The sequence below is a fragment of the Dama dama genome, chromosome 32 (genome assembly GCF_033118175.1).
Source record: "Dama dama isolate Ldn47 chromosome 32, ASM3311817v1, whole genome shotgun sequence".
In the NCBI taxonomy this organism is placed as follows: domain Eukaryota; kingdom Metazoa; phylum Chordata; class Mammalia; order Artiodactyla; family Cervidae; genus Dama; species Dama dama.
Genome location: NC_083712.1, coordinates 25,698,901 through 25,713,708, shown reverse-complemented (window position 1 = coordinate 25,713,708; position 14,808 = coordinate 25,698,901). Strand labels below are relative to the sequence as shown.

The 14,808-nt window shown below is 43.5% G+C and overlaps 1 protein-coding gene across 4 annotated transcripts in view; it reads right to left on the bottom strand.

Moving 5' to 3' along the window:
• MTUS1 (microtubule associated scaffold protein 1) overlaps positions 1–14,808 on the bottom strand; it is a 177,540-nt gene that overhangs the window by 97,091 nt on the left and 65,641 nt on the right. For all 4 annotated transcript variants that reach the window (XM_061134843.1, XM_061134842.1, XM_061134844.1 and 1 more), the window contains exon 3: positions 12,598–12,793. In XM_061134843.1, coding sequence (XP_060990826.1) covers positions 12,598–12,793 — 196 coding nt within the window. The remainder of the gene's footprint in view (positions 1–12,597; positions 12,794–14,808) is intronic.

Genomic DNA, 14,808 nt, shown 5'->3' with positions numbered 1-14,808 from the left:
TTAAAACAATTTTTGTCTTAACTACCACATGCTCCTTCCTGTCAACAGCATTTGATGCAGTTGATTCCTCTCTCCTTGAAAGGCTTTTTTTAACCTGGCCTCCAGAACACCACTTTGCACTGACCTCCCTCCCACCCTCCTGGCTGTTCCTTCCTGCTTGTTACTGTGATTCCTTCTCCTCTCTCCAGCCCTTTAAAGCCAGGAGGACCCCAGAGGTATCTGCACATACTCCACGGAGTTCCCTAAAGGGCCCTTGACCTGTTCTTGTGCTCTTATCCAGTTTGGTGGCTTTAAACACCATCTACCTGTTGGTGAATCTCAAACGAATCTCCCTTCACCAGACTTCTCCTTCATGCTCTAGACATCAGTCCGCCTTTCTACCCTGCACCTTCACTTACATATCTAATATTCAACTCAACGTGATGTCTGTACAAGTGAGATCCTGATACTCACCTCCCAGCATGTGTCTCCTTCCTGCTTTCCCATCTCAGCCAGAATACTGAGAGTCATGTCTGACTCCTCTCTTTCGCTCTTGCCCCTCATTCCATCAGTAAACGCCACTGGCTTTATTTTTAACACATATATCTAGAATCCGGATCCCTCTAAAACCCTATCCAACCCCTCATACCCTGTGTAAGCCACAGTCTCCTGCCATGATTACAGGGAAACCTCCACAGTGAGCTTTCTGATGTGGCCCTCACTCATTCAGTCATTCTCTACACAGCTGTCACAGTGATCATGTAAAAATTAAAGTCACTTTGGAAGGATGGGCAAAAGGGATAGTTAGGGACTTTGAGGCAGACATGCACACACTCTGGTATTTAAAATGGGTAAACAACAAGGACCTACCGTAGAGAACAAGGAACGCTGCTCAGCGTGGTGTGCCAGCCTGGACCGGAGGGGAGTTTGGGGGAGAATGGATACATGTGTGTGTGTGTGGCTGTGTCTCCTTGTGGTCCACCTGAAGCTATCACAACATTGTGAATCAGCTACACTCCAATATAAAATAAAATTTAAAAAAAAAATCACAGTCACTTAGGTTAAAAGCCAAAGTCCTTATGATTTTCAAGACTATGTGATCTGGCTCTCTACCACCTGTCAAACTTCATCTCCTAGCTCGTTTCCTTATCTCATTCCTTGCTACTACTCCTGGAACTGTTAAACACCGCCTCAGGGCCTCCCCACTCGCTGTTTCCTCTCACAGGTAAGCCCTGGGAGTTGGTGATGGACAGGGTAGCCTGGCCTGCTGCAGTCCATGGTGTCACAAAGTATCAGACATGACTGAGCAACTGAACTGAACTGAACTGTGCAGTCTGGGAAGGTCTGATTGATCTAAAGCACTCAAAGTGTGGTATTACCTGACAAGACTGACTGGTTCTCAGGTGTATCATGGATCTAAAATTTTAGGGTACGGTTTTCTTCCAGATGTTCACCTACCTGGGTCCCCAGGCCGTCACACAAAAGCCACGGCTCCATCCCCCCCCCCTCCACGCTCCCTGTCCCTCTCTCTCCCACCCCCACAAACCCCAACATTTTTCACATTCCCCCTATTCCACATTAGTATTTGTTCTCTCTTTAGTACTGGAGGTTGTCAAACATCCTTTATATTTCACTTATGAAGGCCCTGTCTCTCCTACCAGAATGTAACTTCATTTTGACCTTGTATTCACTTCAATTTCTGAGCACTTTGCCCCTTGTATCTACATTCATCTGACAAATATTTGAGTGCCAAGCATATGCCAATTAAAATAAGATATTTTACTTTCCTAAAGAGTCAACATCTGGCCAATATTTTATAATAACTATAAATGGAGTATAACCTTTAAGAATTATGAATCATTATACACCTGTAACTTACATGATATTGTATAGCAACTACACTTCAATTAAAGAAAATTTAAAAACATATATTGGCTAGGGTGCTGGGATAAACCCTTACATAGTCAGAGTAGGAGCACAGACATGCATGTTGTTTCTAAAAGGCAACTTGCAACCTGTATCAAAAGTCTTACAAATGCCCACACCCTCTGATTCCACCTAGAGGAATGTATCTAAGTAATTTATCTGACCAGCGTAAGTACTAATATACAAAGGCCTTCAGTGTAGAGTTGTTTAACCCACTGAAAAACACTGGAAACAATGTGATGTTCAAAGAAGTCTGAAGAAACAAATCACAACACATTTAGGCTACAACACAGTCATTTTAAGTCATTTCTTAAAAAGAATATATAAAAACTTCAAAAGTCTACCAAAATAGGCACCACACCTTTTAAAATGAAAAAGAATTTACATCAAGTAAGTGCCTATTGACTGTTAGGTTTGGGGGTTATTACCCACTTTCCCTGGTGGTTCGGACATTAAAGAATCTGCCTGCCATGCAAGAGACCTGGGTTCAATTCCTGTGTCAGGAAGATCCCCTGGAGAAGGAAATGGCAACCCACTCCAGTATTCTTGCCTGGAGAATTCCATGGACAGAGGCAACTGGCGGACTACAGTCCACAGGGTCACAAAGAACGGAACACGACCGAGCAACCAACACATACACTTCCTTCCCACTTCTAAAGGGCTATGTACTTCTTAAATAGCCTGCTTGGAAGCGGGCATTGGAAACCCGATGTGATATTCAAAGCATTAATAACTGGTCAAATTCATGATACAATGGGGCAGAGTAAGGTTTACCTTGCTTGGGACAATGCCCGCCATGTTCCTTTCTTGACCTTGACGGACCTGGGCTCTGTCCAAACCCCTTATCTTTGCTGACTGCTTAAACACCAATGCTTCCCTGATAGCTCAGTTGGTAAAGAATCCGCCTGTAACGCAGGAGCCCCGGGTTCGATTCCTGGGTCAGGAAGATCCGCTGGAGAAGGGATAGGCTACCCACCCCAGTATTCTTGGGCTTCCCCTGTGGCTCAGTTGGTAAAGAATCCACCCGCAATGTGGGAGACCTGGGTTCGATTCTTGGGTTGGGAAGATCTCCTGGAGAAGGGGCAGAAGGGAAAGGCTACCCACTCCAGTATTCTGGCTTGGAGAATTCCAAGGACTGTATAGTCCATGGGATCGCAAAAAGTCAGACTGAGCGACTTTCACTAAACACCAACACAATGCACCAATTACCTGCCTTCTTCAATTGGTCCACACATTCTGTACTGACTGCCCACAACCTTTACATTCTATACTCTGAACGCTAGCTTCCCATTTATTTATACTTCCTAGTATACCAGCCAAGTATTAAAAAATGCTTGAATTCATATACATCCTTCTTGTTTTTAATTCTGGGATTTCAGTGGCAAAAACTAAAAAGCAGAGAGCATCAACACTAACCCAAGACTCTTATGTATGTAAAAGTATACCTCCATTATATTAGAGAATTACCTATATTATTACTGCAAGAAAGAATTTCAACAAACTTGGTATTTGTAAAGTTATACCCTTCTGAAATCCCTAGAGCTCTCTCTCTTTTTTTTTTTAATAGTACTATAAGGATAGATGTGATGAAGGATGAATTGCCATTGCCCCATCCTGATACCTTGAGCCCAAGAATCATGTCTTACCCATTCCACGATTCCTCAGGCTCTGGAGCAAGAGTTGCACAGTGTACACTTTCAAACTCTCTGCCAAGGGAACAAGTAAAGTGCAACTGTGAGTCATTCAGTCTGTCTGAGTATTTGTGACCCCATGGACTGTAGACTGTCAGGCTTCTCTGTCCATGGAATTCTCCAGGCAAGCATACTGGAGTGGGTAGCCATTTCCTTCTACAGGGGATCTTCCAAACCCAGGGATCGAACCTGGGTCTCCTGTATTGCAGGCAGATTCTTTACCATCTAAGCCACAAACTGCCTACCAAAATCCAGAATTTCAGAAGCATTCTACATTTATATATTGTAAAATATGACTTTAGTATTCTACATTCTTGAATTAGCTAAGGCAATGTTATACTAGTAGGGTAAAAGAAACTGTCCTCTGTACAACCACCCCTATTTACTTCAATTCAAGAGTAGACCATTCAGGTATGACCTAAATTGAATCCCTTACAATTATACAGTCAAAGTGACAAATAGATTCAAGGGATTAGATCTGATAGACAGAGTGCCTGAAGAACTATGGACAGAGCTTCGTGACACTGTACAGGAGGATGTGATCAAAACCATCCCCCCAAAAAAGAAATGCAAAAAGGCAAAATGGTTGTCTGAGGAGGCCTAACAAATAGCTGAGAAAAGAAGAGAAGCAAAAGGCAAACGAGAAAAAGAAAGATATATCCATCTGAATGCAACAATCCAAAGAATAGCAAGGAGAGATAATAAGAAAGCCTTTCTAAGTGATCAATGCAAAGAAATAGCCTTTGACTGTGTGGATCACAACAAACTAGAAAATTCTTAAAGAGATGGGAATACCAGACCACCTTACCTGCCTCCTGAGAAATCTGTATGAAGGTCAAGAAGCAACAGTTAGAACCAGACATGAAACAATGGACTGGTTCCAAATTGGGAAAGGAGTATGTCAAGGCTGTATATTGTCAGCCTATTATTTAACTTATATGCAGAGTATATCATGTGAAATGGTGGACTGGATGAAGCACAAGTTGGGATCAAGGTTGCCAGAAGAAATATCAATAACCTCATATATGTAGGAAACACCACCCTTACAGCTGAAAGAGGAAGAACTAAAAAACCTCTTGATGAAAGTGAAAAGTTGGCTTAAAACTCAACTTTCAAAAAACAAAGATCATGGCATCCAGTCCCATCACTTCATGCCAAATAGATGAGGAAACAATGGAAAGAGGGACAGACTTTATTTTCTTGGGCTGCAAAATCACTGCAGATGGGGACTGCAGCCATGAAAGTAAAAGACACTTGCTCCTTGGAAGAAAAGCTATGACAAACTTAGCATATTAAAAAGTAGAGATATTACTTTGCCTACAAAGGTCTGTCTAGTCAAAGCTATGGTTTTTCCAGTAGTCATGTATGGACGTGAGTGTTGGACTATAAAGAAAGTTGAGGGTTGAAGAACTGTGGTGTTGGAGAAGACTCTTGAGTGCCCCTTGGACTGCAAGGAGATCAAGGCAGTCAATCCTAAAGGAAATCAGTCCTGAATATTCATTGGAAGAACTGATGCTGAAGCTGAAGCTCCAATACGTTGGCCACCTGATGGGAAAAACTGACTCATTGGAAAAGACCCTGATGCTGGGAAAGATTGAAGACAGGAGGAGGAGGGGACAACAGAGGATGAGATGGTTGGATGGCATCACCAACTCTATGGCCATGAGTTTGTGCAAGCTCCTGGAGTTGGTGATAGACAGGGAAGCCTGGCGTGCTGCAGTCTATGGGGTTGCAAAGAGTCGGACTCAACTAAGAGTAAACTCAAAAGATAAAGTCAAGGAAGTACACATGAGTCACAACAAAAACAGCAAGTCTGAAGAGGGCAGTGGTTTGACAGAGAAAAAAGAACATCCCACTAACAAGGTTCTCATGATGACTCCAATTACACAGAAGCGTAGTGTTTATGGTGATACTGTCAGTACCTGTTCCTGCAAGTGTGTTCACAAGATGCCTGCTGCTTCAGGTGGAGACTAAACCAAAATAACTTCCTGAGTCACGGGCCTGGAAACACACGCCCCATAGCTAAGGGTGTAGTAAGTCAAAGGCTTAGAAATGTTGTGTGGCTTTCCAGGCACCACAAAGATGAACAAGGGTCTTCATGTGTTCACCAGCAAATGTACTGTCCTGGTCATGAGTGATCTCACCGTTACTCACAAGACAATTCCTAATTAGAGCTGAGGCCACAGCAGGGAGCCTCCTGGCTCATTGAAAACCAACGTCCGCAAGCAGAGCTATACTTTCAACACTGAGGTCACAGGGACTCAGAACGGAACACCCTCTCAATCTGCTACCCTTTCTAAGCCTACAAAAATAAACCAATCAATAAAATCTGCACAAGCTCCCCTGAAAGAAATCACTTGCCCTCACAAAAATGAGACAGAAAATCTGAAAGACGAAGCTACCCATTCTCCACAGCTGGGGCTCTGAATGTCCGCTCTTAACCCCTCGACCTTTTACTCTCTAAGTGGATCTGTATCTGCACACTCTGCATCTCTGGCTCTGTTTCAGAGACGAACCTGCCTGTGCCCTGGACACACGATGCTCCCCCTGCCTGGCTGTCACTCATCCCGTCCTTCATCTCTGTAGCAGCTCTTTCCCTACAGCTTCTCCACCCTCCTTACATTTTTAATGTCTTAACCCTCAAACACACACGCACACATACACACACACACACAGCCCTTCTAGGTGCCTTCTCAGTCTTTAGCCTCTTCAAGTTCAACTTGCCTCCAAACTAACCCATTATTCTCTCTCTTTTCTTCTGGCCATACCACAAAGCACGCAAGATCTTAGATCCCAGCCAAGGATCGAACCTGCAGCCCTGCAGTGGAAGAATGGAATCTCAACCCCCAGACCACCAGGGAAGTCTCCTGTCATTTCCTTTCTGACAGCCTCTTCTCGCTGCTCTAGTCCCTATTTCACCCCAAGGCCACAGACAAGAAAGCTGGGCAGACACTTGGATCATTCACTGCCAGTGGGGCTTACCAGAACCCACTTCCTGCAAAAACATTTTTATTATTTTCACTCTGCTCTCTATACCCAAATACCAGGGTGACTCTTACAAGTCTGTGCCTGAACTATTAGGAGTGATCTGCCTTGACCTTTCTTGGGGCTCACTCATCACTTACCCCAACACACGGCCTGCTCAAAGCACGCTAACCCCTGCCTTTTATGTTCCCCAAACACCCCAGGTCCCTCATAAAGCTACATTTGCACCCCTGGGAATGCTGGCAACCTCCCATGCCTTGAAACCCGCCCAGGGGCACATTCCAAGGCCAGCTCAATGTGACCATCCTTCTCCAGTCTTCCCTCTGGCTAAGTTAGTGGTGGACACATGGTACCTCATACAAGTTTCCATGCAAGTCAAGCCAGATAACATAATTTGAACACCTGTTGTGCAATAGGTACACTGTGCTGTGGGCTGGAAAGGATAAAAATAACTAGAATCTGGACTGTATCCTTGTGGGTGACACAGAGATGGAAGAAAATAATTATAGCCCAGTGCAATAAATGCAGGTTATCACAGAAAGCAGGACAGTTCAGCTGGGGTGTGAAGAAGGAAGAGGTGGCATTCAAACGATTTTCCATAACCCCTTCCCACCTCACCCTCCAACTAGGGAGCTCATCAATAGGGCGCATAAGTCATGTTTATATGCTCCGAATCTAGCAGACTGCCCAGCACAGAGCAGGCATGCCAAACATTTCTTGAATGGACAAATAAGACAGACTGCACGGTGTGTGAGTCACTGCGTGAAGCAATCCTCCCCAGAATTACTTGCCAAGTGAGAATGGTGTGGAACGATCAAGCATTCACAGCGATGATGTGACTAAAGAAGAAGAGAGAAAACACTGTCTCTGGGGTGTCTGCAAGGCCCTCCTTGGTTGGCCTCATCCCCAGTCCCTCATACTCATACTCACACACACACACACACTCACACACACACTCTCTCTCTCACACACACACACACTCACACACACACTCTCTCTCTCACACACACACACACACACACTCACACATACACACACACACACATACACACACTCACACACACACATACACACACTCACACACACACACACACACACCCTGAGGACAGCTGCCTGGTTTTCAGACCCGACCCCCACTGCCTTGATCTTCTCACATGTGTTGTTTCCAGCTGATAACCAGATAGTTCCCTCCTCCTCCCCCAGGTGTCTGCTCAAATATGTCACCTTATTTAAAGACCTGACTCCCTAACCTGCTCTGATTCCCTCCTTAGCCGTTAGCATTTTACACACACAACATTTTATCCACTGCTTGGTTTTCTGACTAGAATTTAAGCTCCACAAAGGCAAAGATTTGCCTCTTCCGTGCACCTCTTCATGCCCGGTGCTTAGAGGAGTTCCCAGCACAAGCAGGCACTCAGAGGCTTATTGAATGCCTGCGTGTACCCAGGGGCAGGAGCACGGACCTGGGGACTCCCAGGCCTCTTTCCTGTCTCCATCAATTATTAGCCATGTCAATTCAGGCAAACTGCTTAAACTTTCCAAATCTCAAAATCCTCGTTTGCAGGATGGGAATAATCATAGGATGTATACATCATGAGTTGTGAAAATTAAATTACACATTTAGAAATTATAATCTAAATTATACATTTAGAAAGCTTAGAACAGTTAGCACTCAAACACCTTACTACTACTATTACTTTTTTTTTTTTTTTATGGAGAACAACTACTATTATTATTTCTTTATGGAGAAAAACCACTATTATTTTTTTATGGAGAAAAACCTTGAGATACATTCTTTAAAATGTGAGTGAGTGAGTGGTTTAATTACATACAAATAAACAACATCTCTATAAGCAACATATTCAGGTTTGCTTTTAGAATGGTTATTAGATGATCTTTTCTGGCTTTTAGTACGTCTGCAAGCATGACTACTTTTCTCGTAATTTTGATTGCTATCTCTCTCAAACTGTTGCCTTGAAAAGGCCGAAACAGTACAGAAGTAAACTGAAACAGTTTTAAAAATCACTCTAGCACTAAATCAACAAGAAGCCAGTTTACAAAAACAACTAAGTGGGAAAGAAAGGAAACCTAGAAGGGTAGGCAAGTCATGACAGGTTTGGGATGTACTCCTGGTCTGAAAGGAATTTATTTTACTAACTCACATTAGATGAAACGAACACAAAGGTTTACCCTTTTGAAATGGTCTTTAGTTTTCTTCTGGAGAAAGAGAACCATTTCCTTCATGAGGCCTTTCTGCAGACTCTGGTATGATCAGACAGGTCCCTGAACATCCGTCTTATCCTCCAAATCCTAAAGCACTTAAGGGCCTTCTGCACACCGCTTACAGATCCCTTTGAGCTGCTCTGCGGTTGCTGTAGGAACACGCTCTTATCCTCGCCAGGTAGTTTTAAAGGCGCCCCACGGCAGGGGCATAACCCTGCTTTATTTCTGTCATCCTGCCTACCTCAGGCTGGCCCCTGCAGGGCAATTACAAGTGGGTATGAAGGAACACACACATTTATAATCTAAAACCTGGCAAGAATTGGTATTACCTCTGAAAGAGGGTAGCAGGCAGTTTCTGAAGGCACTCAGAATCTCGAGGTATTTCCTAAGCAGTTGTTTTATTCAACAGCATTAATCTGCAATGCCCACGTAAAACTATTTACATCACAGTAAATTGGTACAGACTGTGAAGACAAGAGACACGCCACAGTTTCTAATGTATTCAGCTGAGCCTAAGAATTTTTCCAAAACTCATGGTTAATTTGAAAGTGCCTCTTTAGATTGATACCGTGAAGGTGAAGTGCATGGACTCTGAGCCCTGTTACTGGTCAGTGTGACTTTCTAGCTGCACAACCTGGACAAATGATTCAACCTCAGTGGGATGGTTTCTTCTGTAAAATACAGATAAGCCTCGCAGACCTATTGTGAGGAGTAAAGGAATTTATAGGTGAGACGATAAAGACAAAACCTGGAACCTGGTAAGCATGTTAACAAGTGTGAGCTGCTACTATTGGCATTATGATTATTATTAGAAATATTTTTCCTTGCTTATGTCATCTTATTTGAGTGGCTAAAACACATACATACTCCAAAGAAGCAAAGATAACTTGCATATGGTTTGTTATAATCACTAATCTAGTTTCACATAAACTTTCAGATTTAAGTTACTCTTTTATTTCTAGTTCTAATGAGATATGATTGACATATATCACCATATAAGTTTAAAGTGTGCAGCATAATAGTCTGATTTACATGGATTGTGATTACCGCAATAAGTTTAGTTAACATCATCTCATATAGATACAATTAAAAAACTTTTTTCCTTGTTAGGAGACTTACTCTCAGGATTTATTCTCTTAACAACTTTCCTATATATTAATGCATAGCAGAGTTAACTGCCGTTCTCATGCTGTACGTTACAATTCCCAAGTTTTGACAAGTGAAATGGAAAAGTTCCACTGGGTTTAATCACAAGTCTTCCTCATACTCATTTTATAGCTTCAAGAAAATGGCTATTTCACAGCTCCAGGTCTGGCTTTCTACTTAGTTCTCTGAAAGGATTTACTGAAAACCCCAAGTGGGCTGGAACATTCTTGCTGGTTACCTTTCAGGAGAGTAACTTTGAGCACAGAGGATGTCCATTTGGTTTCAATTTTCGAAGACACAAACACTTCATTGTACGGTAAATGGCAACATGCTCTCAATGATCCAAAGGCATATTGTTTTTGCTTCTTGATTTTCTGTTCTAACTCTGTGATGATTAAGTTTCCTGTTCTCCACGACAAACACCTCTCAATTTACTGTGAGCATGCAAACAAGTTATAGTTGCTATTAATTTTATTAAAAAATAAACACATTTTAAACATAGCATCACCAAGTTAATCTTCCAACTGTTCAACTCAAATGCAAACCCACAAAATTTCTGGCTACAGTCATTTTTTTTTTTTTTGTATTTATATATGGAAAATTACCAAGCAAGAGATTCAGTTTTTGCCTAATTGAGTTTTTAACTTGGATTGAAAACTCTGAATGCATAACTTAGTTATTAAGCTTATGTACATAGGTTAATAAAAGCTCAAGAAATTTCCTGTCTTTTCATGAAGACTGGGCAGACCTACTTTTCTCTCTTTAAGGCATGGCATTCTGTAGCATACAGTAAAGGGACTTCAAAAATATGTCACTCCGTGGTGGGATCACCTATATAAAAGAATCTCATCTTTTACAATATATTCTGGGTACTGGCCTAATTTGTAGAAATGCATGTGCTTCAGGTTTTCTGGGATTTGAGCACCATGTGCTAGAATTACACTATAAGCAGCCACTACTCAGAAAATCAGGTGAGCTCCAAACTGTCCCTAGAAAGATGAGGACTGCAAAAGCCTGACAGTCTCACACCCTCTCACTTCACAGAAGTCGGGGGAAGGTACATGACTAGCTCAGGCAGCTCCCTGGAGCCACAGCCTTGTCGTAAGGTAGCGTTCCTCGCAACAGGCCCGGCTGCCAGCGGCCACGGCCCTCCCAGCCGCCAGGCCACAGGGGCCCCTGATGCCTGAGCAGGAAAGGGGCTTCCCAGCTGCAAATCTGTGAGCCTTGGACGGCAGCAGCAGTAAGGACCAAAGCTTTGATCTCACTTCTGCCCGACTCCCCAGACTGCGGTAACGTCCAGAGTAAGGTTTATTGCTTCTCCCAACATCTTGAGCACCTCTTGCTGTTGTTCTCCCAGAGTTCCTCTGGGGGTAGAAATGGAAATGTATGCAAAACCCCCTTCCTCCTCCTCCTGGGTTTGCTCCTCACAACAACCCTCAAGATCTGGATGCACAAGCCCTGATTTATTTGGGCCTGGACCTAAATAAATCACCCTTATAACCTGTCTGCATGTTATATAAGCTTCTCACATAACAGCTTCATAATAGGACTGGAAGATAAAACCTCAAAATACTAAAGTGTAGACAGGTAAAGCGATCCCTGGGGATTTCACTGGTTTTGTTAAGTTTCTGCAGAATGTTCTCACGTCTGAGGACACAGAAACTTTGAGGCACCTTCTCCCCTAGACCATTCAACAGCAGTCACTATTTTTATAAGGGAACTCACTTCTAAATCTATCTGACGTGCCTTTCATTTGCTCGGTGCTGTACCTGCTAAAATGAGGGGTGGCCCCTGCAGAGTGCTCTCAGTCAACTGGAATGGCCAGCAGGCTTCTTGTCTTAGTCCCTGTGAAAGGAGCTGCCTTCCCCACTTCCTGTTCTGATTTTGTAACACAGAGAAACGCTAACCTCAGCCAAACTTAGGAAGACATTTAAGAGCTACTCTGGAAGCTCTCAAATTTTATAAATCTGCCTTCACTACTTTTAATATGCAAACCAACACAAACATTTGTATTAGAAAAATGTAACTCTGTAGTCATCTTCATATCCCTGAAGATTTTTAACGTATTTAGTTGACTGCATCGGGTCTTCGTTGTGGCATGTGGAATCTAGTTCCCTGACCAGGGATCAAACCCCAACACCCTGCATTGGGAGCGTGGAGTCTTAGCCATTGGACCAACAGGGACATTCCTCCTTGAACATTTTATAATACACCTTTCAGTAAAATTCAAGAAAAACACTAGTCACTTCATTTTTGATGAGGGCACATGATGAAAGGAGTATCACACAAGTATTATTAAGCACTTAACTGTCTGTAAAACATCTGAAAGTGAACTGATTCCTGTATGACCAGGGTCTGCTTGTTTATGGAGACATGCCTGCTTCTGGAGAGCTTTTATGTCGGTTTATACGTATCTCTCTCCCCAGCAAGCCTTCAGCGTGGCTCAAGGACCAGAGCTGTGTCTCAGACTTCTTTTTCTACCTTCCCTGTGCAAGATGCTGGACCACAAAAGACTAAATGGTTTAGTGACACAATGCACTAGGAGTTCTAGAACCAAAACCTGTCTCTGTGCTTCCTGATGGGACCAATTTAAATCTGAATAATTTATGAGCTGCTCTAAAGCACAGCTGAATTATTTGACTCTTACCAGAACTGGACACACGCCTGATCCTCTGGGGAGACACGGCCCGATCGGAGGCAAGATTTCTGCTGTCGCTATTCCGCCTCAAACAGGAAACAGAAGGCCCCACTTTGGCTTTCAGACCAGGAGTTTTCCTCAGAATGGAGGAGTTGGGTGTAGCTGGTTTCCCACCTGAGACGCCTGCAGGTTTGGAAGCGGAATCCTGTGGGAAGACGAGGGAAGACGTCAGTCCAGGTCATGACTTCGACTTCCACACCACCGCTTCCTGTGGTGGTAGGTATGGGAAAGAAACAATTTCTGTCTAAACAGATATGCCTGATGGATATGTTTCATTTTTACTGTGAAGACACTTCAACTCTTGATAGTTCACTCTTTGACTCACCATGATCTGCCTTGGGTCCCTTCAGGGAAACTGTGCCCAAGGTCACTGGTGCCACAAGTTAAATTCAAGCTGTAGCTTTCAGTCCTTTTCCTAGACTTCCTCTCTATGGTCTCCAACACCCATGATGCCACCTTTCACTGGTTTCTCCCACAGAACTCTTTCCTGGTTTCCCTTCTATCCGTCTGGTTATTCCTTCTCTGGGTTCTGTTCTTCTCTGCCTTTAAACGCTGGTCATCTCAAGGGCCCTAAACTTGGCCCTGGAACCTTTCTCACCATATACTCTCCCCAGATGACCTTGTCCACTCTTTCAATCACCACCAAGTCCTCATGTCCAAGTCGGCATTCTCTCCCGAGTTCCCCACATATTTAATTTCTTTCTTCATCTGCCTCACTTAGCATACTTCAGGTGCCTTGACCCAATAATGTTGACAATAATTATATTATTGTTGTTTTTACTAATCAACATACAGCCCTTTTAAAATGAAAAGTAAGTTCAAAATGTACATATCAATTCATGATCCTAATAACCCTTCAGGGATGCCTTCACCATACTCCATTTCACAGTCGAAGAACATGAAGCAGTTTCTAAAAATCAGGTGAATTTTACCCACCCATCTCAAAACTTAGCTCTTCTCATATTCACCACCACGTGCCCAGACACCTGACTTACACAGTGAAAGCTATCTCTAGAAGTCTCCTTTCTTAACTTCTGCGTGTTTCTGTATTACTGGTCCAACCACACACAAGAACACAGCAGGCAGAGGCATAACCCAACCACCTTCATTTAAGTCAGACATTAAATTTAGAATGTAGAATCAAATTTAAATTAGCATTGAATTTAGAATCAAAAATGTAGAACAGTGCCAGTCTCCTCATTCAGTATTTTTGTTTTGGAAAATGTGGCTAGTTTTTAAAATGTTGTATTAACACACAACGGATTTATCTTTATTTCAAATGAATATATATTCTAGAAACATCTTAGTTTTGATGTTAAATGCCATAATGCTGACAGATGTAGCCTCTGTCGGTCTGCCTGAGTACAGGCTCCCTCATTTCTGGGATGCCTAGAACCAAGTTCTGGTCTCCCCTGCCTCCAAATCGCCTCCCACTCCACTGCTCAGGCCATCTCTTCTAAAGTCCAAACTGGGTCAGGAGGCTTCCCTCGGTCTCCTAGATAGAGTCAGCTCTTCTGAAAATGGCCTCTGGGTTGTGGTGTTCCTGCCCTCCTCTTCACTGGTTCCTTACTGCCCGTTGTTCTGCATTCCCAGCTCCAGACATCCTCATTACCCTGCAAGCCCCGCGTGACAATGCGATTTCATCTTTGTACATGTTACTCCTTCCACCCAGAGTACCCTTACATCTCATCCTCGATCTTCAGCTGGTGACCCATGTGCTCTCCCCACTAGAAGCCTTCCTTCCTGATCTCTCTCCCCATCACCGCCACCAACACAGCAGTCCATACACACCCCCAACTGAGAACCTGACAGCCCATTTTTGTTTACATTCTACTACCCGCTGCACTAGACTCTAGGCTTGGCCAGGGGTTGGGTCTTTCCATCTCTATATCCCAACAATCACCACCATAAACAGCACACAGTGTGTGTTGGCCGCTCAGTTATGTCCAACTCTTTGCAACGACTACAGCCCACCAGGCTCCCCTGTCCATAAGATTTTCCCAGCAAGAATACTGGAATGGGTTGCCATTCCCTTCTCCAGGGGATCTTCCCAACCCAGGGGTCAAACCCATGTCTCCTGCACTGGCAGGCGGATTCTTTTACCACTGAGTCACTTGGGAAGCCCCCTAAAGCACACAGCGGGCACCCAGTAAATGTTCT